Source organism: Bos indicus x Bos taurus, chromosome 12, assembly GCF_003369695.1.
Source record: "Bos indicus x Bos taurus breed Angus x Brahman F1 hybrid chromosome 12, Bos_hybrid_MaternalHap_v2.0, whole genome shotgun sequence".
Classification (NCBI taxonomy): domain Eukaryota; kingdom Metazoa; phylum Chordata; class Mammalia; order Artiodactyla; family Bovidae; genus Bos; species Bos indicus x Bos taurus.
In genome coordinates this window covers 52,358,331-52,384,214 of record NC_040087.1, presented here as the reverse complement: position 1 = coordinate 52,384,214, position 25,884 = coordinate 52,358,331, and the positions used below count along the sequence as shown (strand labels likewise).

Below are 25,884 nucleotides of genomic sequence, written 5' to 3'. Positions count from 1 at the left end.
GTGCAGGAATAGTCCTTTCGCATCTTTACACAGTTACATAACACATGCTTATTATGATGATAATTTACATGAACAATGGAGTAACAGGTAAAAGATAAAAATAAGTTATTTGGGAAATTCATAATAAATGTTTCTAAGTATCAGTTACTGTCTATCAAGACAAAATTGGATGGAATATACAGTGGTATCTTACAATAATATCTTGGGTAGTTCCATGAAAGGTACCACTCATGGAGAAATATCTAAACACAGCCCGAGGAGAAAGGAGGTTATAATTAGAGACACAATCCATATTTGGCAGTTCATATAATTGGAAACCACCCACAGGTTTAAAAAGATGAACAGGTTTAAAAAGAAAATATTTTAAGAGAAGGTTGGTATAATTCCAAGCTGTGATTTTTCAACAAGTCCAATAATTTTATACATATGTTATACACATATAATATAATACATATGTACACACACATATATACAGATGAAGCCACGGGTATGAAAGACAATTAGAGTTCTTTTTGTCTATTAGTCAACTAAAGTTATTTATGTCCTTATAGATTCAAGTTAAATTATAAGACATTTATTTCCAAATATACCTATTATTTGGGAAATTAAAGACACATTAAAAGCCTGTTCAACAGATGAAAACTTTTGGAAATAAAACAGTCTCATATGAAACAAGGGCACTGCTTCATACCCTTTTTCCAAGTGTTGGATTGGGAAAATGAATCCCATTTAAACATGGAAATATTGGGTGAAGATATTCTAGAGGTTGATGACATGAAAATAATTTTGGATACCTAAACCAAAACCACCTTGGAGACCTATTTTTCGTCAAGTGCTAATGACAACATAGATTATTAGAGGCCTACACTGTGGCTATTGCACTGAAGTCTTGAGTGTAGGCTCCGTGTTTTGTTCCCTGATATCTCCCAAGATCCTAGAACAATATCTGGCATACAGTAATCACTTATTATTAAATATTTATTCAGTTAAATAGTTGTTGACATTCCCAGTATGGAAACGGTAGAGCCAGGTGTTCTCCACATGGGCTCTAATTTAGTTATAATTATTGCTCTCAACAGCAACAAAAAAGTACAAGCAAACACACACTACTCATCTGCCACTTTAAGTTCACCAAGAACTTGCCATACACATTCCCATCCTGACATCTGGGTTCATCAGAGCAAAACTGACTGTGCACGAGAGCCCACACTGGGCCCCACCTAGTGATGGGCCCTGTTCTCTCCCCTGCCCCCCTTATGGATCGAATGATGTCCTCTCCAAATTTGTTTGGAAAATGGGGACATTAGTAGACACAAGTAGGTAAGGCATGAGTCATGGACATAAGTAGCTGAGTCAGGATGAGATCATACCAGAGTTGGATGAGCCCCCATTCGATAGGCCTGGTGTCCTTATAAGAGGGGGAACTTTGGACACAGACAGGCACACAGGGTAAACACCATGTAAAGATGAAGGTGAAGATTGAAATGGCGCGACCCCATGGACTGTAGCCCGCCAGGCCCCTCTGTCCATGGAATTCTCCAGGCAAGAATACTGGAGTGGGTAGCCATTCCCTTCTAAAGGGGACCTTCCTGACCAAGGGATCGAACCTGGGTCTCCTGCATTGAGGGCAGATTCTTTACCATCTTAGCCACCAGGGAAGCCCTTATACAAACTCAGGAATACCAAAGATTGCTAGGAAAACACCGGAAGCCCGGAAAAAGGGTGGAATAGATCCCTTCTCACAACTCTCAGAAGGAACCCCGTCAACACCTTGCTCTTGGGCTTCCAGCCTCTGCAACTGTGAGACAATACATTTCTCTCATACCACCCACCTTTATGGTACTTTGCTACAGCAACCCTTAGCAAACTAAAAATACAGTCATTTACGCCTCAAAGCATGTCAGATTTCCTACCAGGCACACTTGTACCCTGACCTCACTTTCACTGGGCACTATCTTATTCAGAGCTCAGAGTTCACAAAATTGCCTCAGCTTTATTCCAAAGCATCCACAGTTATATGTTGTCAATATCTAACACATTCTTCCATCATATTACATAGCAATTACCTCTGACATCTTTCTCTTACCTTCTGCTTGCTCCTGTGTTTGGGGTGGTGGTGTAACCTGGAGGAGGTGGTGGAAACCAGGACTGTCTGTTAAGAAATGACATCAGTTATAAGCATTGTGCTCCAAAGACCTGACCCCCCACCCGCATGTCTTCCAGGAAAAGCTGAAAATAAATTGACAGGTGAAAAGGAAATGAGATGACTTTCCTACAAGGTCTTAGAGATAAAATGAAAACTATTTACTTCCTGCCATAGGAAGTAACGGCCTATATTGCAGGCAATCTGCTCTCCCAAATAAATCCCTTTGCCCATTTCCTTTGACAGTAAACAATGTAGACACTTTTTAAAAATAAATCTGCAGGAAATCTGGAAAATAATAATGTTGAATCTGTATGGTAGGTTCATGGTTGCTCATTATCAACACACCTCTCTGTTTGTCTGCATTTCTGAAACATTTCATAATAAAAATAACAACACTTATCTTCTACTCAAAATATGGTTTTAAAAATTCTGTATGACAGGAAATGCTGAAAGTAAGAATATTGAAAGTATAAATGAATGCCACAGCAATGCCAAGCTCAATTTTATATAGATGCATATATGAGCAACTAAGCACATACATTTATACATAAATGTACACACACACACACACACACACACACACACATCCAATTAGAAAGATGTTTTCCCATTATTAAGACATCATTTTAATTGGTAGAGATAGCTAAGGACTCTGTCAAAAAGACTAAGTTATATATCAAAAATGATGTTCAGAGGAGAGTAAGATAGCCTGGAAAAGGAAGATCAAGGATAAGGACAGGAGAGTCCTTTAAATTCTCGAAGCTGGTCTATTCTCTGAGATTTCAGGACTGCGCTGATGGGATGGGAGTAAATCAAAGCCAATTTCAGCTCAATGCAACCCCTAAGAGCTTAGTCAAGGCACATCACAAAAGTGAGAGTCATGCTTCTGGCTGCAATGCTCCTGAATGATGCCTAGCCTATCAGAGGAAAGATTCTTGCCCTGGGTAGGAGATTGAACTAACTGACCTTAAATTTCCCTTTCAGTTTCTCCTAACGACAAAGAAAGGATCAGGGGAAGTGTGAAATTTGGATCCAAGAGAAGGATAATCTTATTTCCTGAGACTCTGTAGACACAATCAAAATTTCGTCTGCAGGAGAAAATAGAATCAGTCATTTCCCTCCAGGAGGATTTCAGGAGCAGCGTGGCAGTCAGCCAGCTCATCAGCAAGCACTGAACACCTGCCCTATACCAGGCAGAGTCCTGTGTGTGCGTGCGAAGTCGCTTCAGTCGTTTCTGACTCTTTGCAACCACATGGACTGTAGTCCGCCAGATTCCTCTGTCCATGGGGATTGTCCCAGGCAAAAATACTGGAGTGGGTTGCCATGCCCTTCTCCAGGGGATCTTCCCGACCCAGAGAGGAACCCATGTCTTTTGCGTCTCATGCATTGGCAGGCAGGTTCTTTACCTCTAGCACCATCTGGGAAGCCCAAGCATGGGCAGAGGAGCAAGCAAAGAAAATAAGAAAATATCAAAAGCAGTGAGGTTCACGAAAGCTTGTTTTCCATTCATGTCACGATTCACTGGTACTATGTTCCCTTCAACATGCAAAAATCACTCCCACCATCCCATTCTGCTACATAAAGAAGATTCTACCACTGAAGATCTACCTCTTCCTCCATGCCTACTAGATAAATGGAAGTTAGCCCAGGTGAAAGTGGAAGGCCGTACAGGGGAAGTTGAAGGAAGAGGTAATAAGCACACAAACAGAGACTGATGCCTCCAGATAGGACCCTTGACCCTGAATGTGGAGGAAACCCGATCTACATAGCAGAGGAGGCCTCCAAGATGCAGACTGGTTTCTGGAGTCTAGTGACACTAGGCCACACTGCAGCTGTTGTGCAGGATAAGGCATTCTCTGTAGTAGGACTCTGTTAACATGCGTTACCTGAAGTAGCTTTACTATCTGAGTTCTAGCATCAAAACATTACCTAGCTATTCAAGACCCTAAGATGGCACATATGAAAACAAGATCAGATGTGTGGTTATCAGAGGCAGGCAGATTGAGGGAGATTGGAGGAAGGTGGCCAAAAGGTAAAAACTTACATTTTTTTATTTGTCCTTTAGGCCAACTTATTTTATATCCATTTGAAACATCGTCCAACAAAGGATAAAGAAGTTATAAGCTCTAGGGTTGTAATATATAACATGATGACTACAGTTACCATGATTGTATTATACATAGGAGTCCCTGATGGCTCAGATGGTAAAGAGTCTGTCTGCGATGTGGGAGACCTGGGTTCTATCCCTGGGTCAGGAAGATTCCCTGGAGAAGGAAATGGCAACCCATTCCAGTATTCTTGCCTGGAAAATCACATGAACAGAGGAGCCTGCCAGGTTTCAGTCCCTGGGGTTGCAAAGAGTCAGACACGAGTGAGCAACTTCTCTTTCATATCATTTCATTATACATAGAAAAGTAGTTAAGAGAGTAGATCTTAAGAGTTCTCATCAAAAGGAGAAATGTTTTTATTGACATAATGGATGTTCTGTGAGATGATGAATCTTGTGCATGCTACGTTGCTTCAATCATGTTCAACTCTTGGCAACCCTACGGACTGTGGCTCGCCAGGGTCCTCTGCCCATGGGATTCTCCAGACAAGAACACTGGAGTGGGTTGCCATGCACTTCTTCAGGGGATCTTCCCCACCCAGGGATCGAACCCATGTCTCTTATGTCTCCTGCATTGGCAGGAGGGCTCCTTACCACTAGCGCCACCTGGGAAGATATGATGGATGCTAATTAAACATACTGGGTGATCACCTCACCATATGTGTAAATCACACTATACATCTTAAGCTTACACAGCGATGTATGTCAATTATTTCTCAATAAAATTGAAGGAAAAGACAGCATTTTTGAAAAGGAGACTGGAGAGGAAAGGACTGAAGTGTGAAGGCAGCAGAAGGCAGTAGGCACCGGATCCCTGGGAAGGGGAGGAGGGAAGGAGGAGGAAGGGCAGAGAGCAAACTCTAGATGCGACCCGGGGGCCTTGGTGGATGATTTGGTTCAGACGTTAATAAAGATCAATCTGTGAGAGAACAGCAGGAAGAGGGGCGCCCAACAAGCCCATCCTACCTCTTTTTCTTCACAGGAGTAGTAGTGGAGGTGGAAGTGGGGGTGCTGGTGGCCTTTGCACTGGACAGACCTCCAGGTTGCCTGTTTTGTCACAAGAACAAGCAGTGAGCACATTGCTGAAACTTCATTTTATCCCACCTTTGAAAGGACTTACAATCTACTCCTAATCCCACCACAAAATGTTTCACTTGAGGATGAAAGAACAACAGAAAAAGTTCTTCCTTAGTTTACCCATTTTACAAATCACCTGGCTTCCATTCAAATAATTAAAACAGAAGGAATTGAATGGAGAAGTCATTCCTTATATGACATTCTGTGTCCGAAACCCAGACCAATCAATTTCAATGTGCTTTGATTCCACATCAAACGATTCCAACAAATATTTTTAAATCCTGTCTATGCTGTGACTCACAGAATTATATTACAATTTTTTTTATTAAATACATTAGCTTGTTTAAGAAAACATTTAAAAATCACACTGTTTTAAATCTGTGTGTGTGTTAGTTGCTCAGTCGTGTCTGACTATGTGTGACCCCGTGGACTGTAGCCCACTAAGCTTCTCTGTCCATGGAATTCTCCAAGCAAGAATACTGGAGTGGGTTTTCATTCCCTTCTCCAGGAGATCTTCCTGACCCAGGGATTGAACCCAGGTCTCCTGTATTGCAGGCAGGTTCTTTACTGTCTGAGCCACTAGGGAAGCCAAATCTCTATTTAGCATTTGTTAATATATGCAGACCCTCAAAAAATTGAAGTGACTCAGGCCTGTTTCAACTATTGGAGGGCAGTCCAGGGTGAAAATTACTTTTTTTGAAAATACAAATTTAAAAATCAACCAAGTTTTCAAAAATATATCTACTTTGCTTGTTTATAACCACCATTAGTACATTCCAGGGAAAATGCATTTTGTCTATACAGATTGTTAGCAAAACCATGATTTCAAGACTCAGCTGAGCTGTAGATGTGATGGGTGTTTTGGGAGGCAAGCGTAATGTACAAGAATAAAGAGTTGCCATAGGAGTAGGAAAAAATTTTAAAGTTCTATGGGCAAAAAAGTAAAGAATCTAGACTTTTAAAAAGAAAAGAAATAAAGAATGACTTAAGCTTCGGTGTTTGATTAGAGCAGAGGTTGGCAAACTTCTTGTGTTAAAGTCCACATAGAAAGTACTTTAAGTTTTGCTGACCACTTCAGTATTTCTATCAATACTATTTAACCTGTCAAAGTTGGCGGGGGCGGGCATGGCTGTGTTACAATGAAACTTTGGCCTAAAGACAATACACCTTGATTTTTTCTTGGACATATAGGAAGAAATACACTTTATTCTTAAAATGTAAGATTAGTTAGAGAAGTACATACATCTTTGTCACTTCTGGTGGTTGAAACGTGGACACATTTCTGGTAAGAAAACAAGAAGGCAAAGTTTGACCAGCAGCAAAGAATAAATTCTTGCATCAATTTGCAGTTGTCCATGAAGTTAGAGTTATTACTATTAAAAGTTAACATTAGTTGTGAGAAAGAAAAAGAAAGTATCAGTAGTTGAATACATTTGAAAAGTTGATCTCATGATTTTTCACCTTTTTGTGTATTAGATTCCAAAAAAAGGTTTTTTTCTTTAGAAATTTCATCTTTTAAGCCCAGTGTTTTTCTTTGATGGGTTCAATAATTTTTGTACACTAGGAATGTAAACTTTACATTTACATGTATTTCATAATACATCCTGTTGCCACCAGGATAATTTAAACAGAAATATAAATGTGGTAAGAATTATGGCCTGAAGAAATGAATTCTCTTCATTTTGAAGCCAGGAATAAGATTTTATTTTTCTTTAACCATGAGTAGGAGCCAAGTTTTTATGCCAAAATTATTTCTGTTTAAAAAATAGAGGATAAGGGTTTACAGAAAGATAATAAGTAGGACTGAAGAACTGTATGTAAGTAAGTAATGCTTAGAAAAATATTGTACTTGAACCTTTCCCCAAGTTAGTAGATACTGGTACCTATTGGTTAGTCGGTTATCCAGGGTATTGGCCTTATATGTTTTAGCAGCATCATTTCTGTTTGAAATCCTTTATAAAGAAATAAGACAAAAGTCTGGATCAACATTTAAGTTTTTAAACTCCTCTTAGACCTCTTTCAGGCTAGAATCACTTCTAGCCTGAATCAACATAACCTTTCTCTAGTGAAAACAATTGCTTTTCAGGTGTTACATTTTATAAAATTTTACAATTAAAAAAAAAAACTATTATACTCACCACAAAATCTATTTATTGGGCCATTTTGACAGTTTGTAACTTTTAAAGTTTATGCTTTTCAGCTAGCCTTTCTGACTCACTGAGCATTTAATTCATTAACTATTTCCTTTTCATTGTTGTTTAATAATTTACCCAATGACAGTACTTTCTATGTCACTGAAAGGAATCAATGGAAGACTTAAGCAATTTAAACAAATGTTCTATGGCATCAGATCAGTTCAGTTCAGTTCATTTCAGTCACTCAGTCGTGTCCGACTCTTTGCGATCCCATGAATCGCAGCACACCAGGCCTCCCTGCCCATCACCAGCTCAGAGTTCGCTATGGTATAGACAAGGCTATATGTTTGTCAATCTCTTTGTTTTCCTTCTGAGCACACAGGAAGACTGCACATCCCAATCTTCAGTACACGTATATTGGGATCATGTGATTGAATCCTACAGCATGTGGACAGAAATATTATTCATGATTCCCAAACCACCATAAAACCTCTTGCACGATCCTCCATGCTCTTTCCTCCTCTTCTACTGTAGCTTTGGTGCTCACGTGTTGAAGATAGTAGAATTAAAACATGGAAAGAACCTAGGTCTCTGAGTCATTTCCTGGAGCAGAGATTTCCCCTAATTTTCCAGGCTATCACTTTGAACTCTGCTGAGAGCAAGCAATAATCTTCTATTGGGCTAAACCATGGAGATTTGGAGGCAGGGGAGAGAACTCGTCACAAAAATTGCTCTACCCTGGCAAATTTGTTTACACTGACTAACACATTGTGTTAATAGGTCCTGGGGACCATCAGAGGTTTAAAACACTCTAAACTCAGATCTCCATAGGAGAGTAGGTCTGGGAAAGGTGTGTTTGTCTGTCTTTTGGGTCAGAAGACAAATTAGGAATCCTGTAGCCTGCATGCCAGTGGTGGGATCTCACAACTGCAACCCCTAGAAAAGCACATCAGAAAGGAAAGCTCTTCCTGAGATGTGAGGCTGTCTTCTGGATTCTGCAGGTTTGCACAAAACTGCAGCCCCATAGACTGCAGCCCACCAGGCTCCTCTGTACATGGGATTCTCCAGGCAAGAATACTGGAGTGGGTTGTCATTCCCTTCCCCACGTTGCACAAAACTAGGATGCGGAAAAATTAGGTTCTGGAAAACAAAAGGTTCGCAAGATTCTTCTGCTGATCTCATACTATGGGTCTACTATTAATATAATTTTCTCTAAACTGTTATCTTTATCATTTATGTTATCTAAAAAAAATAAGCCATGGAAATGAGCACATAGCATCTGTTTCTTTTTTTAAAATATTTATATATTTCTTTAGGCTGCATCGGGTCTAAGTTGCAGTACACAGGATCTTCATTGTGTCGAGCGAGAGCTTTCCTTGTAGTGGGTGGGCTTAGTAGTTTCCGTGAGCAGACTTGGCTGCAATCCCACATGTGAGACCTTAGGTCCCTGATCACAAATCGAACCCGTGAATCGCAAGGTGGATTCTTAACCACTGGACCACCAGGGAAGTCCCACCATCCACTTTACTACAGGGCTTTATATAAACTGTTCCTGGGAAGATGGATGATCACCTTGCCTTGCTCTAAAAACAAGTCATGGTGAAAAAATATGGCTTATTTTCCCAGCTTTAAAATGATTTCAGTTCCTAGATGTCATTGTGACACGTGTAACTAAAACACTTGATAACTAACACTAATACATGAAAACTCCCCAAGTCAACCCCACAGTTTCTGTTTATGGTGCATAATGCTGATACTTTGAATGTAAACTGGTAACTCTCGCATGCAAAAAGGGAGGAACACTGAATCATCCAGAGCTCCATATTCTCAACTGACTGTTCACAATCCAGGTATTAACTTGTACAGAATGAATCCGCATTTCAAACTCATGATGTGGAGAAGGAAATGGCAACCCACTCCAGTATTCTTGTCTGGGAAATCCCATGGACAGAGGAGCCTGGCAGGCTACAGTCCATGGGATTACAAAGAGTCAGATACAACTTAGCAACTAAACCACCACCATCCTCAAGGTATTAATCACTTTTACATTCACTTGTTTGTTTAAAAATCCTCTAGTATATAACAAAGTTCATCTTCCTAATGATTTGTAGGGTTTCTACAGTGATTAACAAGGTTTGGATTAAACAAATTAGTGTGTGTGGGGGGAGGCAATGGAATAAAACAAAATAGCTTGTTATGCTTCCTGAAGGACTGAGTGTCTGTTATATGAGAAAATATTATATGATGGTGATAATGACCTTTAATTGAAATTTTTTTTTAGAGATGTCATATGTAAGGGGTCTAATGCTCAGAATACCACCATCGAAATCGAAGCTCATAGAGAATGTAAAAACAGAAGGCAAATAGGTTTGAGAATATTCTGGCATAAATTATTTTTAGTTAATAAGGAATGTAAACCTTCAGTGTATCTCTTAGACAGTCTGGCGCTGCTGCTCGCAGAAGGTGCTGGCTCTTCCATTTGATGTGCTGTCCCTCTGGTTCTAGATATCCCTTGTTAAAAGTGGGAAATAAGATGGAAAAATGTATCTGGATGGAAATGTCACTCTGTTGATTTGTAAATTATAAATGTTTACCTTTTAAAAATAATTTAAAGGTATAAACAAATGATTAGTATTAAAGTTGATACAGTAGCAAGAAAAGAAAAAAAAATAATGTGAGCCATCCTGTATTTTGGCTGTTGCTTTAATAAAGGATTTGCACAGACATGCAAAAAAAAAAAAAACTCATGAAGATCACTCAGGTGATCATTAGACCAAAGACTACAAGTATATTCTCTGCACTAATTGCTACTGAGCCTCTGATATGTTTATATTTAAAGGGTTCTGCAGTAAACCATGGTGAATATCATAAACTTGATGTCATGCGATCCTAAATCATAAAACTTAAATGTTCCTTGCAAACTGCTCAGACTTTAGAGCCATCTATAAGATCTTCATATAAGATAAAAATAATCCTGGGAAATTGCTTCTCTGGTACCCTGAAAATAACAATCTGTCTAAAGAAAACAGAACCTTAATTTCAATCATCTTCAAGGTTTAAATAAAGGAGAGTTGTGATGTTAAAATTAAATGAAGTTAATCAAAATTCTACAGTGTTTGTCTTTGTGGGCAATATAGCGTGGAATAGTCAAAATAGCTCCCTACTACTCTGCAATTTTCTCTGCTCTTCAGAACATCTCTACAAGGTAGATGTAATTATTTTCATTTTATAGCTGAAGAAATAGAGTCTCAGAGAATGTGAGTGGCTTTCTCTTGGCCATACAACCAGGAAGCAGTCTGTCTCCAAGTCTTTCCATAGGGCCCACTGTCGTACACCTGGTTCTGTAGTCTAATTGTTGCAACACTCATGAGCAACAGGTCTTTCTTCAGTTATTATTTTTCACCTCCACTATCTCTTTCACAACACTAGGGGGTCAGTCTATAAATAACATATAAATAATTGTGTATAATGTAAATAATAATTTATATAAATATAAATAATATAAATCATAATGGACAGAACCATCATTCCAATGTATCATCAATTTAAACATCATTCCAATGTATTCATCAATTTCTCATTTCTTAGGGAGATTAACTTGGTACTTCCCTTAGAAATGAAGTTTCTATCAACTTGTGATATGAGATAGATTGGTCAGTCTTGGAGACAGGAAATACTTAATCAGCAACACGATCGAAAGAACCAAAGGAAAAGTTACACTTCCACAACAGAACACTAGAGGTCTCCCTAACCTTGGTTTTTCCAAATTAGATATGAAACAATCTTCAGGGTTTGAGCCATAGCGAAATGCTACGGTGTACTATTGATTACCTATGCTTCTTTAGAACACTTCATATTTTTACCGACAGATGTATATTTTAAAAGGGAACTCCTTAAAGGTAACTCAGTACTTTTCTCATATTTACTTATTACACACGTTAGTACTAAAACGGCACACACATGCACACTCCTAATATATTTGATCATCTTCCTCCTAAAATTATTTCGCATCTTACACTTGGAATGCCCTGCATGATGGGGTCTGACTCCTGCTACCAGGGCTTGCCTTTCTTGACCTCGTCTGTGTTCTCTCCCTCACACCTGTGCCCACATTTAGAGAGATGAATGCAGTTCACTGTTGGGGGTGAGCTGGGGATAGGAGTGCCCGGGGAAGGAGCTCATCTTCCCAATATGCACTGCTAATCCTCTGTGTAGATAAAGCAAGAAATCTCTGGCTTCATTTTCTAGTTTTAAAATGAAGGGTTTGGGCTGGTTTGGTGGTTTGGAATTTTGGCTGCTCATCAGAATCATGTCATAGACTTTAAAAGATGCCCAAGTCCCCCTCAGACTAATTAGATTAGGATTTAGGGACTAAGAGCTGTTGGAAGGAAATTATCAGTGCAGTCCAAAAGCTCTCTAGGTGATTTGGGCTTCCCTGGTGGCTCAGATGGTAAAGAATCTGCCTGCAGTGCTGGAGACCCAGGTTCAATCCCTGGGTTGGGAAGATCCCCTGGAGAAAGGAATGGCTACCCACTCCAATATTCTTGCCTAGAGAACCCCATGGACAGAGGAACCTGGTGGGCTATAGTCCATGGGGTAGTAAAGAGACAAGACTGAGAGACTGACATCTTCACTTTCTAAGTGCTTCTAATCTGCTGCTGAGGTTGAGAATGACTAACTGGCTTGACTGTGAGGTCTGGTCTAGTTCACTGCTGGTGTTCTAAGGTTCCATCTTGACTGGCCTGATATAAACATTCAAACACAAACATTCAGCCTGTGAAGGCTTAGGTCTCCCACATATTTACCTTTCTTGAGATATAATTGCCTCACTTGTAAATTCATCCCTAGAAGTAGGGTTTCCTGCTTCAATTAACAGAGCACTAGAACAGCCCACAAGGCCAAGATGAACAGACAGAAGCACTGTGACTCCTCTCTCACTCAGTACTGTGGAGATGAGATCCTGGGTATATACTTTCACAAACTGATTCTTGTCAAGGTTGTTAATTACAAGAGAGATGTCACCCCCTTAGTTCGCTATTAGGGAGATTGACTTAAAAGCCTATAAAGAGTGCAGAAGTGCATGCATTTGCTGTTTTAATTGACTTTGGCCTGGTCTGAATATGGAATCTATTAGATGCCATAAGTTTCAGTGTATATGCTGCAAGGGCAGCAGGTTGCATGTTTGTTTCCAAAGACAGCACATCTTTAGCCTACAGGGGTGTGGCTTCGACTATTGATGGCCTCGGGCATTCAGTGTGTCTAGACTCCAAATGAAGATATTAACTTTGTTCTTTATCTATGCTTAATAAACACTTCTGTACTCAGCTGCTAAGTTGTGTCTGACTCCATGCAACCCCACAGACTGTAGCCCAACAGTCTCATGTCCCTAGAATTCTCTAGGCAAGAATACTGGCGTGGGTTGCCATGACCTCCTCCAGGTGATCTTCCCCACCCAGGCACTGCATCCAAGTCTCTTGTGTCTCCTATGCTGGCAGGCAGATTCTTTAACACTGAGCCACCTGGGAAGCACCTCTGCTGCTGCTGCTAAGTCACGTCAGTCGTGTCCGTCTCTGTGCGACGCCATAGAGAGCAGCCCACCAGGCTCCCCCATCCCTGGGATTCTCCAGGCAAGAACACTGGAGTGGGTTGCCACTTCCTTCTCCAATGCATGAAGGTGAAAAGTGAAAGTGAAGTTGCCCAGTCGTGTCCGACTCCTAGCAACCCCATGGACTGCAGCCTTCCAGGCTCCTCTGTCCATGGGATTTTCCAGGCAAGAGTACTGGAGTGGGGTGTCATTGCCTTCTCCCGATAAGCACCTCTACGAGATATAAAATTTAAATGTGACTCGTAGCATTTACACTTCAACCTGAATAGATATTCCTAAGTTTTCTATTTATGAGCCCTTCCTTTCCTTCCACCTAGGAGTGAGCCAACAACAGGCACAACACAATGACTCATGTACAGCCATGCGGTGACTCCATGGCCGAAAGAGCAGTTTTACTTTCTAAAGAGCTAATGTCTTTATCCTAGAGTGAATCAAAACTACTGTGTTATTAAAATGTATAGTCTCTCTATAAGACAGTTAAAACAAAAACTGCTGTTTCTCTGCCTCCAGAATGGAAAAATAGAAGTTAGAACAAGAACTGGTGACTCACACACAAAAAACTATATTCTCCTTTTAAAATTAAGAAGATAACATGCAGTGCCCATCCCATCTATACTCAAACCAGTTCCTTTAGGATTTTTCCTTTTGATGTACTATTAGCAAGATTTTAGGAAAATAGCATAGCAAGTCAAGATTTTGTGAGTTTTGAAGAAGATAATTCCATCTTTATAGCCCTTCTGTTCCTGGGGATAAAATATCATAGTTTGAAGCTCACTTTGGTAAACATTTATCTGCCTCATGCCTTATAAGAAATGGGATTTAACATATGTTACACATTCCACTTGCTGGTTCAAAACACCTTACCTGTCCAAAGTGTCGTCAGATCTGTACCGACTGATTGTGGCTTTTGGCTCTTCCCTCTCATTTGTTTTCCTGTAGCAAAAAATAATTATAGGAAGATCAAATAAATTATAAAAAATAGTTTATACAACTTCCACAGATTTGGTAAAATCTTGGCCTGTTGGGGTGGGAGATAGATATGTTACCAGAAAAGGCCTATTTGGAGTACCAAAATTGTCCCAGGCTTTGACCTGACTAGGATAAATTAGCAAACCCAATTCCCCATGCTAATAAAAGAATTCTTCTTTAGGTCCAATTAATCTAATTACAATGGAACGTATTCAAGTCAAAGATAAGGATATGTGAAACAAGCAACACATCATGCAAAAGAGTTAATTACTAATATGTACCGCTTTCAGTGTTGTTGATTTTTGTGTAAGAGGAACTCAATCCTTTATCATCAGCTCTGTTTGTTTACAGTTTCATCAGAGCCTTATGCCAGCACAATGCTGCTGCTGCTACTGCTAAGTCGCTTCAGTCGTGTCCAACTCTGTGTGACCCCAGAGACAGCAGCCCACCTGCCCCTGTGATTCTCCAGGCAAGAACACTGGAGTGGGTTGCCATTTCCTTCTCCAATGCATGAAAGTCAAAAATGAAAGCGAAGTTGTGCAGTCGTGTCCGACTCTTAGCGACCCCATGGACTGCAGCCTACCAGGCTCCTCCGTCCATGGGATTTTCCAGGCAGGAGTACTGGAGTGGGGTGCCATTGCCTTCTCCAAAACTCTGGTCTGGCAGCGGTGGGATGGCTACATACAAATCAGTCTATTACCAGTTCAGCACCGTGGACAGGGTTGAAAGAAGAGGCCTTGCTGGAAGAAAGAGGGAGCAAGAGAAGAAAAGAGAGAAACAGGAAACACAGGAAGAAAATGAACAGAGGAAAGTGGTAGAAAAGAGAAAGGATGGATAGGAAGAAGAGAAGAGAGGGGAGCCTGGGAGAAGTAGGGGGAGGAGAGACAGTGGCAGAGAGCTGAGACAGACAGATAATTTGAAAAAGAGGGAGCAGAGAGAAGACAAGAAAATTAGAGAAGGAACCATGATCATCAAAGCACTGGAGATAGCTTGATCAGACTGATCAGTCAGCAAGAAAAGCCTGTTCAATGTCTTAACCCAGTAATACAGGGAAAGTAAGCTCTTTGGAGAATTCTACCATGATTGACTGTATTTGCACTTCAAAGCATCATTTGAAGCTGACAGATCAAAGGTACTGAATCAGAAAATGTACCAAAACAGTATACTATTTAAGATGCAATTTTTAACTTGATGTAGTGTATCTTTATTAAGCAAATATTTGCAGGTAAACCATATACTATACTGATGACAGTATATCATCAGCTGAGGAATGAGTTATGAATTAACTATAGACAGACCCTGCACACACAGAGCTAGCAGGACAAGACATGTACATCCAAGCATAGAAAGCGGTCAGTATCAGAAAAGAGGTTCAGGTCAAGTACAAGGGAGTTTGAAGCTGAGAAAGCTTGTTTGGAGGAGGTGGGGATCAGAGAAGGCTTCCTGGATGAGATACAGGTTGAGCTGGGACTTGGAGGATAAACAGACATGAATGAACAGAGATAGAGGGAATAGTGTTTATTAAGGAAAGAATAATGTTTATTAAAAATGGCTAATGCAATCTCTTGTGTTTTTAAGGAAACTCCAGAGTGAGGTCATGGTGAGACTCATTAGCAGGTGTAATGCATGGGTGCAGATGGAACTGACCCCCATCCAGGAAATAGCCCCTCACAGACGCCATTGCTTTGTCTCATTAGCTGCTTCATTCTTTCAGGTCCTTATCACCACAGGACATACCATACTGTGTTCATCTACATTCAATCTCTCCCTCCTCGACCTTTAACCAGGAAGCTTCCCTGATAGCTCAGTGGGTAAAGAATCCGCCTGCAATGCAGGAGACCCCGGTTCAATTCCTGGGTCAGGAAGATCCATGGGAGAAGGGATAGGCTACCCATTCCAGTATTCTTGGATTTCTCTGGTGGCTCAGCTTGTAAAGAATCCACCCGCAATGCGGGAGACCTGGGTTCAATCCCTGGATTTGGAAGACCCCCTGGAGAATGGAAAGGCTACCCTCTCCAGTATTCTGGTCTGGAGAATTCCATGGACTGTACATGGTCACAAAGAGTTGGACGTGACTGAGTGACTTTCACTTGAATCACTTGAAGTTTTATGGAAGCAAGGGTTTCGTTTTGTTCCCAGACTGCAGAATATTGTCTGGCTCCGAAGGGCATCTCCACTGGTACTATTTGTTGTGCCTTCTGCCTCCTTTGACACATGTTAATGATCTTGCAGAGAAAGGACATAGTAAAATGTCCTGCTGTTTGTGCGTCCTATGAAGCTTGTCTTCTAGCATGACGAGACAATTATTTATTTTCCTTTATTTTCAGTCTCTGCTCATGTGGAATTCTTGGGCATGTTATCACTTCTGCTGGAAGTGCCTCTTTCCCAGCCCCTCGCTCACCAGCTACCCTTTCCTAGTTGGAAACAGCTTCCATCCTTCAAGCAGCAACACCAATGAGCACTTCCTCAGGGCGGGCTTCCACTCTTTCAGTCAGAGTTACCCTCTGCTTCTTCCCATAGCATGGCCCACACTTCTACAAGCACTTTGCATGGTAAATCTGAGTATCTGTGTCTATGGATACATCTTTTTCCATGAAATGTGAGAGCGCCTTAAGATCACAGCTGGTGTCTGATGCATCTTTGTATTCCCAGCACCTGGCACAGTGTCAGCACACAGTAGGTGCTCCAAAGTGGTGTTGGGTGAGCACCAAAGTGGACACAAACTCTGCAGAAGGATGCAAAAGTGTCACATGGACATCTGTTTGTGCAAATGCAAGGAGAAAAATAACCTACACTACCTTTTATAAAGATGTCATTTGAGATACTCGCCAAGGAGTCCAGGGGGAAATGTCTCAGGCTTATAGATTTTTATTTGTGAAGATAAAACTTCTAAATAAATAAATAAAATAAAATAAAACTAAAGCAGCTCAATATGCTGCTTTAGCCAGAATGCTGTCCAGCAACATGAAGGGTTCAGATCAGATCATATCATATCAGATCAGTCGCTCAGTCAATTTTAAATATATAAAATTACCATAGAAGGCATTACAATTACATTATCTTGAAACATGGGCTTCCCTGGTAGCTCAGATGGTAAAGAATCCACCTGTAATGTGGGAAACCTGGGTTTGATCCCTGGGTTGGGAAGATCCCCTGGAGGAGGGCAAGGCAACCCACTCCAGTATTCTTGCCTGGAGAGTCCCCACAGACAAAGAAACCTAGTGGGCTACAGTCCATGGTCACAAAGAGTCGGACATGACTGAGCAACTAAGCACACACACATATCTTGAAACATATTAAGAACATGAATATTAGTTTTCCTGGTCATGCTTCACAAAAAGTATGTTCTTTAATAGTTCCAGAGAAAGGCAAATACAATGGAGGGTGTGTTTTCCACTAGTGCCTGGATTCAAGTTATCAGGTTCCCTTTGTTTGGTAAGAGAGGGCCAACAGAGAACAAGAACATAAGCTTCAAAATCATGAAGACCAGGACAGGTCACAGGACAGTCAGCTAAATCACAGAACAGTCAAACAGAAGAACTAAGGCTGGGAACCCAAAAACCAGTGGGATACTTCATGTAGAGGGGGGTAAACTCGGGACCCTTCAGTTCAGTTCAGTTTAGTCGCTCAGTCGTGTCCGACTCTTTGCAACCCCATGAATCACAGCATGCCAGGCCTCCTTGTCCATCACCAACTCCCAGAGTTCACTCAAACTCATGTCCATTGAGTCGGTGATGTCATCCAGCCATCTCATCCTCTGTTGTCCCCTTCTCTTCCTGCCATCAATCCCTCCCAGCAATAGGGTCTTTTCCAATGAGTCAACTCTTCGCATGAGGTGGCTAAAGTATTGGAGTTTCAGCTTCAGCATCAGTCCTTCCAGTGAACACCCAGGACTGATTTCCTTTAGGATGGACTGGTTGGATCTCCTTGCAGTGCAAGGGACTCTCAAGAGTCTTCTCCAACACCACAGTTCAAAATCATCAATTCTTCGGCACTCAGCTTTCTTCACAGTCCAACCCTCACATCCATACATGACTACTGGAAAAACCATAGCCTTCCTAGACAGACCTTTGTTGGCAAAGTAATGTCTCTGCTTTTGAATATGCTATCTAGGTTGGTCATAATTTTCCTTCCAAGGAGTAAGTGTCTTTTAATTTCATGGCTGCAATCACCATCTGCCTCAATTTTGGAGCCCCCCAAAATAAAGTCTGACACTGTTTCCACTGTTTCCCCATCTATTTCCCATGAAGTGATGGGACCAGATGCCATGATCTTCGTTTCCTGAATGTTGAGCTTTAAGCCAACTTTTTCACTCTCCTCTTTCACTTTCATCAAGAGGCTTTTTAGTTCCTTGCTGCTGCTAAGTCGCTTCAGTCGTGTCCGGCTCTGTGTGACCCCATAGATGGCAGCCCACCAGTCCCCGCCATCCCTGGGATTCTCCAGGCAAGAACACTGGAGTAGGTTGTCATTTCCTCCTCCAACACATCAAAATTCTGAACATTTTTTAAATGGTTTAGAAAAATTCACAGATAAAAATTCCAAAATAGACATATTCAAAGTGTCCACTTAACGTTTTTTTAATTAATTTTTACTTGAGTATAGTTACTTCGGGGCTTCCCAGGTGGTTCAGTAGTAAAGAATCCACTTGCCAATGTAGGTGACATGGGTTTGATCCCTGGGTCAGGAAGATCCCCTGGAGAATGAAGTAGCAACTCACTCCAGAGAATTCCATGGACAGAAGAGCCTGGTGGACTACAGTCCATGGGGGTCACAAAAGAGTTGTATACAACTTAGCAACTAAATAACACAACAGTTACTTTACAATGTATACTTATCTTTTTAAAGCCCCACCATGAAAAACAATCATAGTCCTTTACTAAGTATGTCTTGGTGGTCAGTTCGGTTCAGTTCAGTTGCTCAGTCATGTCTGACTCTTTGCGACCCCATGAATCTGCCTATTAAACCAGATAACACTTTTGTCTGAGAAATAACTAGGTTCTTCTGCTGGGTGTGGTTCTTTGTATGTGTGTTAGTGTCAATGTGCTTTAGTAAGAATATTGTCTTTTCATTTTATCAATCTTAGATTATTTACATCATTGTGACTATGAGTTTTGCTTAAATTTTCCTACTAATTTGCATTTGTCTGGCCACTGAGTATCATTTAGTGATTTTCCACATGCCTAGGAGTTTCTGAAAAGAAATGTTGTTTTCAGTCACTAAATTATGTCCAACTCTTTGAAACCCTATAGACTGCAACACACTGGGCTTCTCTGTCCTTCACTATCTCCTGGAGTTTGCTCAGACTTATGTCCATTGAGTCAGTGATGCCATCCAACCAACTCATCCTCTATTGCCTCCTTCTCTTCCTGCCCTCAATCTTTCCCAGCATCAGGTATTTTTCCCTTAAGTCAGTTTTTCATATCAGGTGGCCAAAGTATTGGAGTTTCAGCTTCAGCATCAGTCCTTCCAATGAATATTCAGGGTTGATTTCCTTTAGGATTGACTGGTTTGGTCTCCTTGTTGTCAAGGGACTCTCAAGGGTCTTCTCCAGCACCACATTCAAAACCATCGATTCTTCAGTGCTCAGCCTTCTTTATGGTCCAACTCTCACATCCATACGTGACTACTAGGAAAATCACAGCTTTGACTCTATGGACCTAGTTGGCAAAGTGATGTCTCTACTTTTTAATACGCTGTGTAGGTTTGTCATAGCTTTCCTTCCAAAGAGCAAGAATCTTTTAATTTCATGGCTGCAGTCACCGTCCGCAGAAAAGAAACATACTGTCCCATAAAGCAAGTGAACTCAGCTGTTATTTCTCTTTTAGAGTTCCTTTCTCTAAGGCTTGGAAATATCTTACCTCATCATGTTTCTGTGGGAGCCCTTGCTCTTTCCCATCAGGAAGGCCACCGTGGTAGGGTGAGCAGTGGACTGATGATTCTATGCCTTCAAGCTGCATTTTGGGAGCAGAAAGCTGGAGAAGCACAGTTTGCTTTGTGAAAATCCCTAATGTTATCAGATTCTCTTTCACGTGCCCAGAACATCAGGGAAAGCCTGCAGCTAGGCACCAATATTCAGCCTCGAACAAGTCTACTCTCAAAAACAACTGTCTTTGTGTTTCTGCTAATGATGTAACTTGTCTGAAACACCTACCTGTCCAAGGCATTGTGGGAATTGTGTCTGTGGAGCACCGCCCTACCGTAATTTTCGTCTCTGCAGAGAAAGAACAAAATTAAGTCACGTGAAAAGTTATCACAGCCTTTAGTAAGCATTAAATAAGGCAGACAGGAAAGAGCTCGCAATGCTTGGCAAAGTTAATTCATTTTACTTCAGGCGTAAGAATACAACTATGCATTTATTTTAACCAGTCACCACTTGAAAGAGCACGGTGAAAAGAAACAAGTTTGGGAGTACAAACGACCATTATTCGGATTTATCCCATGAGATCTCCAGGTGATTCCACAACAGAATGAGTGTTTGCTTTTTGGTTTTTTTGGTTTTGGTTTCTTTCATCAGAGTGTGGGAATGCTTGGCCAACTACTTTGTGTATATTAGAAGCATGCTTTTCTGCAGGAAGGCAAACTTTTTTTCAAACATGTTTTAAATTTAATTAAGCCTGTTATGTCTGAAATTTTTCCCCTCGATCACCTTGATAGTTTTCCTTGACAAAGTGTAGGAAAATATATACCAGTATTTGTGATTAAGAAGGTTGATTGTTCACAGATTTAGCCTATTTTTGACCCATGAGATTATATAGTGTGCTCTGTTTGGTCCTTAAAATACCCTATAAATTAGGCAAGGGAGACACTCATATCCAATTCATGGATGAGAAAATCAAGGAGTCTGTGGCTTTCCTAAAGCTAAAAGATTAGCAAGTGACAAGGGTAGGTTTAGGTCCCAGATCTCTATATTCCAAACTTTTGCTTTTCCTACTGGTCAATCATGCAATAGGACTTCATACATAAAATGAAGTTCTATCTTCTTACTTTGTACAGTGGACCTGAAGATATAGGCAATGTTGTGTGTGTATGTGGGAGGTTGCTTCAGTCATGTCTGACTCTTTGCAACCCTACAGACTGTCAGGTTTCTCTCTCCATGGGATTCTCTAGGCAAGAATACTGGAGTGGGTTGCCATGCCATCTTCCAGGGGACTGTAGCCCGCCAGGTTCCTCTGTTCATGGGATTCTCCAGGGAAGAATACTGGAATGGGTTGCCATGCTCTCATCCAGGGGATCTTCCAAACCCAGGGATTGAACCTGCACCTCTTATGTCCCCAGCACTGGCAGGCAGGTTCTTTACCACCTGGGAAGCCCACAGGCAATGTTAGGAAATGTCAAAACATGTAGTAAAGACTTTGGCCTTGAGCCAAGGCAGAGAGTAAGTATCTGAACCTTTCAGTGTGAACCCAACCAAACCTGAAATATTACATTTCTCCTGGTTCTGCTCCACTAATGTTACTCAACACTCTGGAACCACCGACAATAAAGCTATAAAAGAACTGCAGTAGATAATTAAAAAGAAAGATGAACAGTGAAACTGAAACAATTCCAGCAAATATACACCTTCAAAGATCCCAAGAGAACCCTCCAGATTCCCAATTATCCCCTCCCTACACCTGGGGGAGAGCAGCAGACGACAGACGCACTTTTTGCCTGAAGAAAAATCCTAACAAGGAGCCCAGCACTGGGCCAGCAAGTGTGGGGGAAGCATCAGAGCCAATTTCCCCTTCACTGAGAAGCTGTCACGCTGTCCAAGCTTCCCTAGGCCTTTTTAAGGAAGTGTGCCTGGCATAAAACCATCGCTCCTACCGACTGTAAATTGTCTTAGACATCTCTATCTCCCCACATCTGTGCAAATACTTGCAGCACCAAATTTACCTTTGATCTCCCTCTGTCACTTTGGAAAAATAGAAATGTCATAATAGGTTTCAATAGAAGCTGTAAATGTTGCTTTATAGAGGAAAATGACTGTAGGCCAAGAGTGTTAACTCCAAAACTTAGTATGTGAAACTGATTGTTATCTAAGAGTGTTACCTCCAAAACTTAGTGTATCTCCAAATACCCCTATAGTTCCTTAAATAATAGAATTTAATAACAGAATTTAAGAGACATTTTTGTTCACCAATTACAAGTATGTTCCTCAAACAACCATGCATGAATAGTTTAGTAGAAAGCTTGAAGTAAGTATCCTGTAATGTAGGCTTCCCATCTTCAGTGCTCTTGACACTATGGGTTTGATCATTTTTTGTTGTGAGGAGTGTCCTGTGCATTGTATTAATAGGTTGTTTGGTGGCATTCCTAGCCTCTACTGACTAGATGTCAGGGGTACCCCACCCCTAGTTTGGACATCTGTAAATGTCTCCTGACCTTGTCAAACATACCCTGGGAGCAAAATTGTCCCTGACTGAGAACCGCTGGTGTAACGGAAAGACAATGGGTCATGTTACTCTCAGCTCTACCACTTAATAGATGTGCGCTCTTGGACAAGTTACCTAACTTCTCTGAGCCTCAGACTCCTCTTCTGTAAAATGAGAATGTAATAACTACCTTGTATGATCTCTTCAAGAAAATTAGAGATACCAAAGGAATATTTCATGCAAAGATAGGCTCTATAAAGGACAGAGATGGTATGGGCCTAACAGAAGCAGAAGATATTAAGAAGAGGTACCAAGAATACACAGAAGAACTGTACCAAAAAAAGCTTCACGACCCAGATAATCACGATGGTGTGATCACTCACCTAGAGCCAGACATCCTGGAATGTGAAGTCAAGTGGGCCTTAGAAAGCATCACTACGAACAAAGCTAGTGGAGGTGATGGAATTCCAGTGGAGCTATTTCAAATCCTGAAAGATGATGCTGTGAAAGTGCTACACTCAATATGCCAGCAAATCTGGAAAACTCAGCAATGGCCACAGGACTGGAAAAGGTCAGTCTTCATTCCAATCCCAAAGAAAGGCAATGCCAAAGAATGCTCAAACTACTGTACAAAAGCACTCATCTCACATGCTAGTAAAGTAATGCTCAAAATTCTCCAAGCCAGGCTTCAGCAGTACGTGAACCACGAACTTCCAGATGTTCAAGCTGGTTTTAGAAAAAGCAGAGGAACCAGAGACCAAATTGCCAACATCTGCTGGATCATTGAAAAAACAAGAGAGTTCCAGAAAAACATCTATTTCTGCTTTATTGGCTATGCCAAAGCCTTTGACTGTGTGGATCACAATAAACTGTGGAAAATTCTTAAAGGGATGGGAATCCCAGACAACCTGACCTGCCTCTTGAGAAACCTGTATGCAGGTCAGGAAGCAACAGTTAGAACTGGACATGAAACAACAGACTGGTTCCAGATAGGAAAAGGAGTATGACAAGACTGTATATTGTCACCCTGCTTATTTAACTTCTATGCAGAGTACATCATGAGAAACGCTGGGCTGGAAGGAACACAAGCTGGAATCAAGATTGTCGGGAGAAATATCAATAACCTCAAATATGCAGGTGACACCACCCTTATGGCAGAAAGTGAAGAGGAACTAAAAAGCCTCTTGATGAAAGTGAAAGAGGAGAGTGAAAAAGTTGGCTTAAAGCTCAACATTCAGAAAACGAAGATCATGGCATCTGGTCCCATCACTTCATGGGAAATAGATGGGGCAACAGTGGAAACAGTGTCAGACTTTATTTTGGGGGGCTCCAAAATCGCGGCAGATGGTGATTGCAGCCATGAAATTAAAAGACGCTTACTCCTTGGAAGGAAAGTTATGACCAACCTAGATAGCATATTCAAAAGCAGAGACATTACTTTGCCAGAAGTCAAGGCTATGGTTTTTCCAGTGGTCATGTATGGATGTGAGAGTTGGACTGTGAAGAAAGCTGAGCGCTGAAGAATTGATGCTTTTGAACTGTGGTGTTGGAGAAGACTCTTGAGAGTCCCTTGGACTGCAAGGAGATCCAACCAGTCCATCCTAAAGGAGATCAGTCCTGGGTGTTCATTGGAAGGACTGATGCTGAAGCTGAAACTCCAGTACTTTGGGCACCTCATGCGAAGAATTGACTCGTTGGAAAAGACCCTGATGCTGGGAGGGATTGTGGGCAGGAGAAGGGGACAACAGAGGATGAGATGGCTGGATGGTATCACCGACTCAATGGACATGAGTCTGAGTGAACTCTGGGAGTTGATGATGGACAGGGAGGCCTGGCGTGCTGTGATTCATGGGGTCGCAAAGAGTCGGACACGACTGAGCGACTGAACTGAACTGAACTGAACTGATGATAGTTGTGAGATTTAGTGATGCTTTATATGTAAAGTATCTTGCATCTAACTTGACATGTAAGAGGGAATCAAAGAACATAGGCATATGCATATGCGTCTATCTATCTATCTATCTATCTATATATATATATATACACACACACATATGTATATACATGGGCTTCCCTGGTAGCTCAGCTGGTAAAGAATCTGTCTGCAATGCAGGAGACCCCGGGTAAATCCTGGGTCAGGAAGTTCCCCTGGAGAAGAGCTAGGCTACCCACTCCAGTATTCTTGGGCTTCCCTGGTGACGCAGCCAGTAAAGAATCTGCCTGCAATGCGAGAGACCTGGGTTTGATCCCTGGGTTGGGAAGACCCCTTGCAGGAGGGCATAGCAACCCTCTCCAGTTTCTTGCCTGGAAAGTCCCCATGGACAGAGGAGCCTGGCAGGTTACAGTCCATGGAGTCGAAGAATCGGATACAACTGAGTGACTAAGGACACACACATGTATGTGTGTGTATGCTGCTGCTGCTGCTGCTGCTGCTCAGTTGCTTCAGTTGTGTCCGACTCTGTGCAACCCCATAGACAGCCTCCTACACACACACACACACACACACACACACATATATACACACACAATTTATAATAAATATATCTGGGTTAGACAAATATCTATTATAAATCTGTGCTGGCAATGAGGCAATATATTTAGGGACATAGTCTTCAAACCTTTAAACATATAGCTAATAGACGTAATGGTTAAAACAGACAATACTTTCTTGGTAAATGTCTTCACTCACGAAGTGACAGTGCATTTAGCAGCTTCCTGGATCTAGAGGTATACAGCCAGTGGGAACTAAAATGAGCCAAGAATTTATCTATTTCACTTGCTTATAAGGAAATTTCAGATAAGTTATTATTAAATTTGTAAATTTGGAATCATACTTCTGTTTGTTTCAACTGACATGATCAATATATACCAGGAATATCCCCACCATGGACTAAATATTACCTTTTTGGAAACTGGAATGTCTTTTTATTTTTTCAGGTTATCAATGTCTATGCTACTCATAATACTGAAATCCTGCTTTCTCTCACTCACAACTCATGTTCTTTTAGGTATATGGATATTTAAGATGGTAGAGAGATTATTAAAAATCAGATATTAAAAATCTGATATAACCAAAGTATGTTTACTAAATCTTACCAAAAATGAGGCCAAGCAACAAAGTGCTTTAGGAAAAAAAAAGCATCCACTTTCCAGTCGGCCATTAGTTTCCTAAATGGAGAATAGCTCTTTCTTCTCCCCGCTCCTTCCTCTCCATGCCCGCTTACCTTTCCTCTTCAGGACGTTTCTTTATCCAGCTATTATCCTGTAAGAAAGTCCTTCTTTTGTTGACCTCTTGGAAACCCTGTTGCCTCAGTGTGGTCCCCTGCGTGGTAGTCCTCATATCTAACAACAGAAAAATGAAACCTCAAGAGACACAGTGCCATGGAGTTGAGTGTGTGTTTGCTAACTTGGAAATCTTGAGAGGCGCATCTGATGGTCCAGCCTCCATCTTCCAGGCTGGAACCTCCAGTACTGTTTCAAAGTAGGATGCA

The 25,884-nt window shown here is 41.2% G+C and overlaps 1 protein-coding gene across 11 annotated transcripts in view; it reads right to left on the bottom strand.

Moving 5' to 3' along the window:
- The window catches only part of SCEL (sciellin), a 126,031-nt gene that overhangs the window by 83,658 nt on the left and 16,489 nt on the right, over positions 1-25,884 (bottom strand). For 10 of the 11 annotated variants that reach the window (XM_027557751.1, XM_027557750.1, XM_027557746.1 and 7 more), the window contains exons 3-9: positions 25,618-25,735; positions 20,191-20,250; positions 13,935-14,003; positions 7,214-7,282; positions 6,574-6,612; positions 5,220-5,300; positions 2,087-2,152 (exon numbers count right to left, since the gene is read on the bottom strand). In XM_027557751.1, coding sequence (XP_027413552.1) covers positions 2,087-2,152; positions 5,220-5,300; positions 6,574-6,612; positions 7,214-7,282; positions 13,935-14,003; positions 20,191-20,250; positions 25,618-25,735 — 502 coding nt within the window. The remainder of the gene's footprint in view (positions 1-2,086; positions 2,153-5,219; positions 5,301-6,573; positions 6,613-7,213; positions 7,283-13,934; positions 14,004-20,190; positions 20,251-25,617; positions 25,736-25,884) is intronic. The other variant, XM_027557753.1, reaches the window with a different exon arrangement.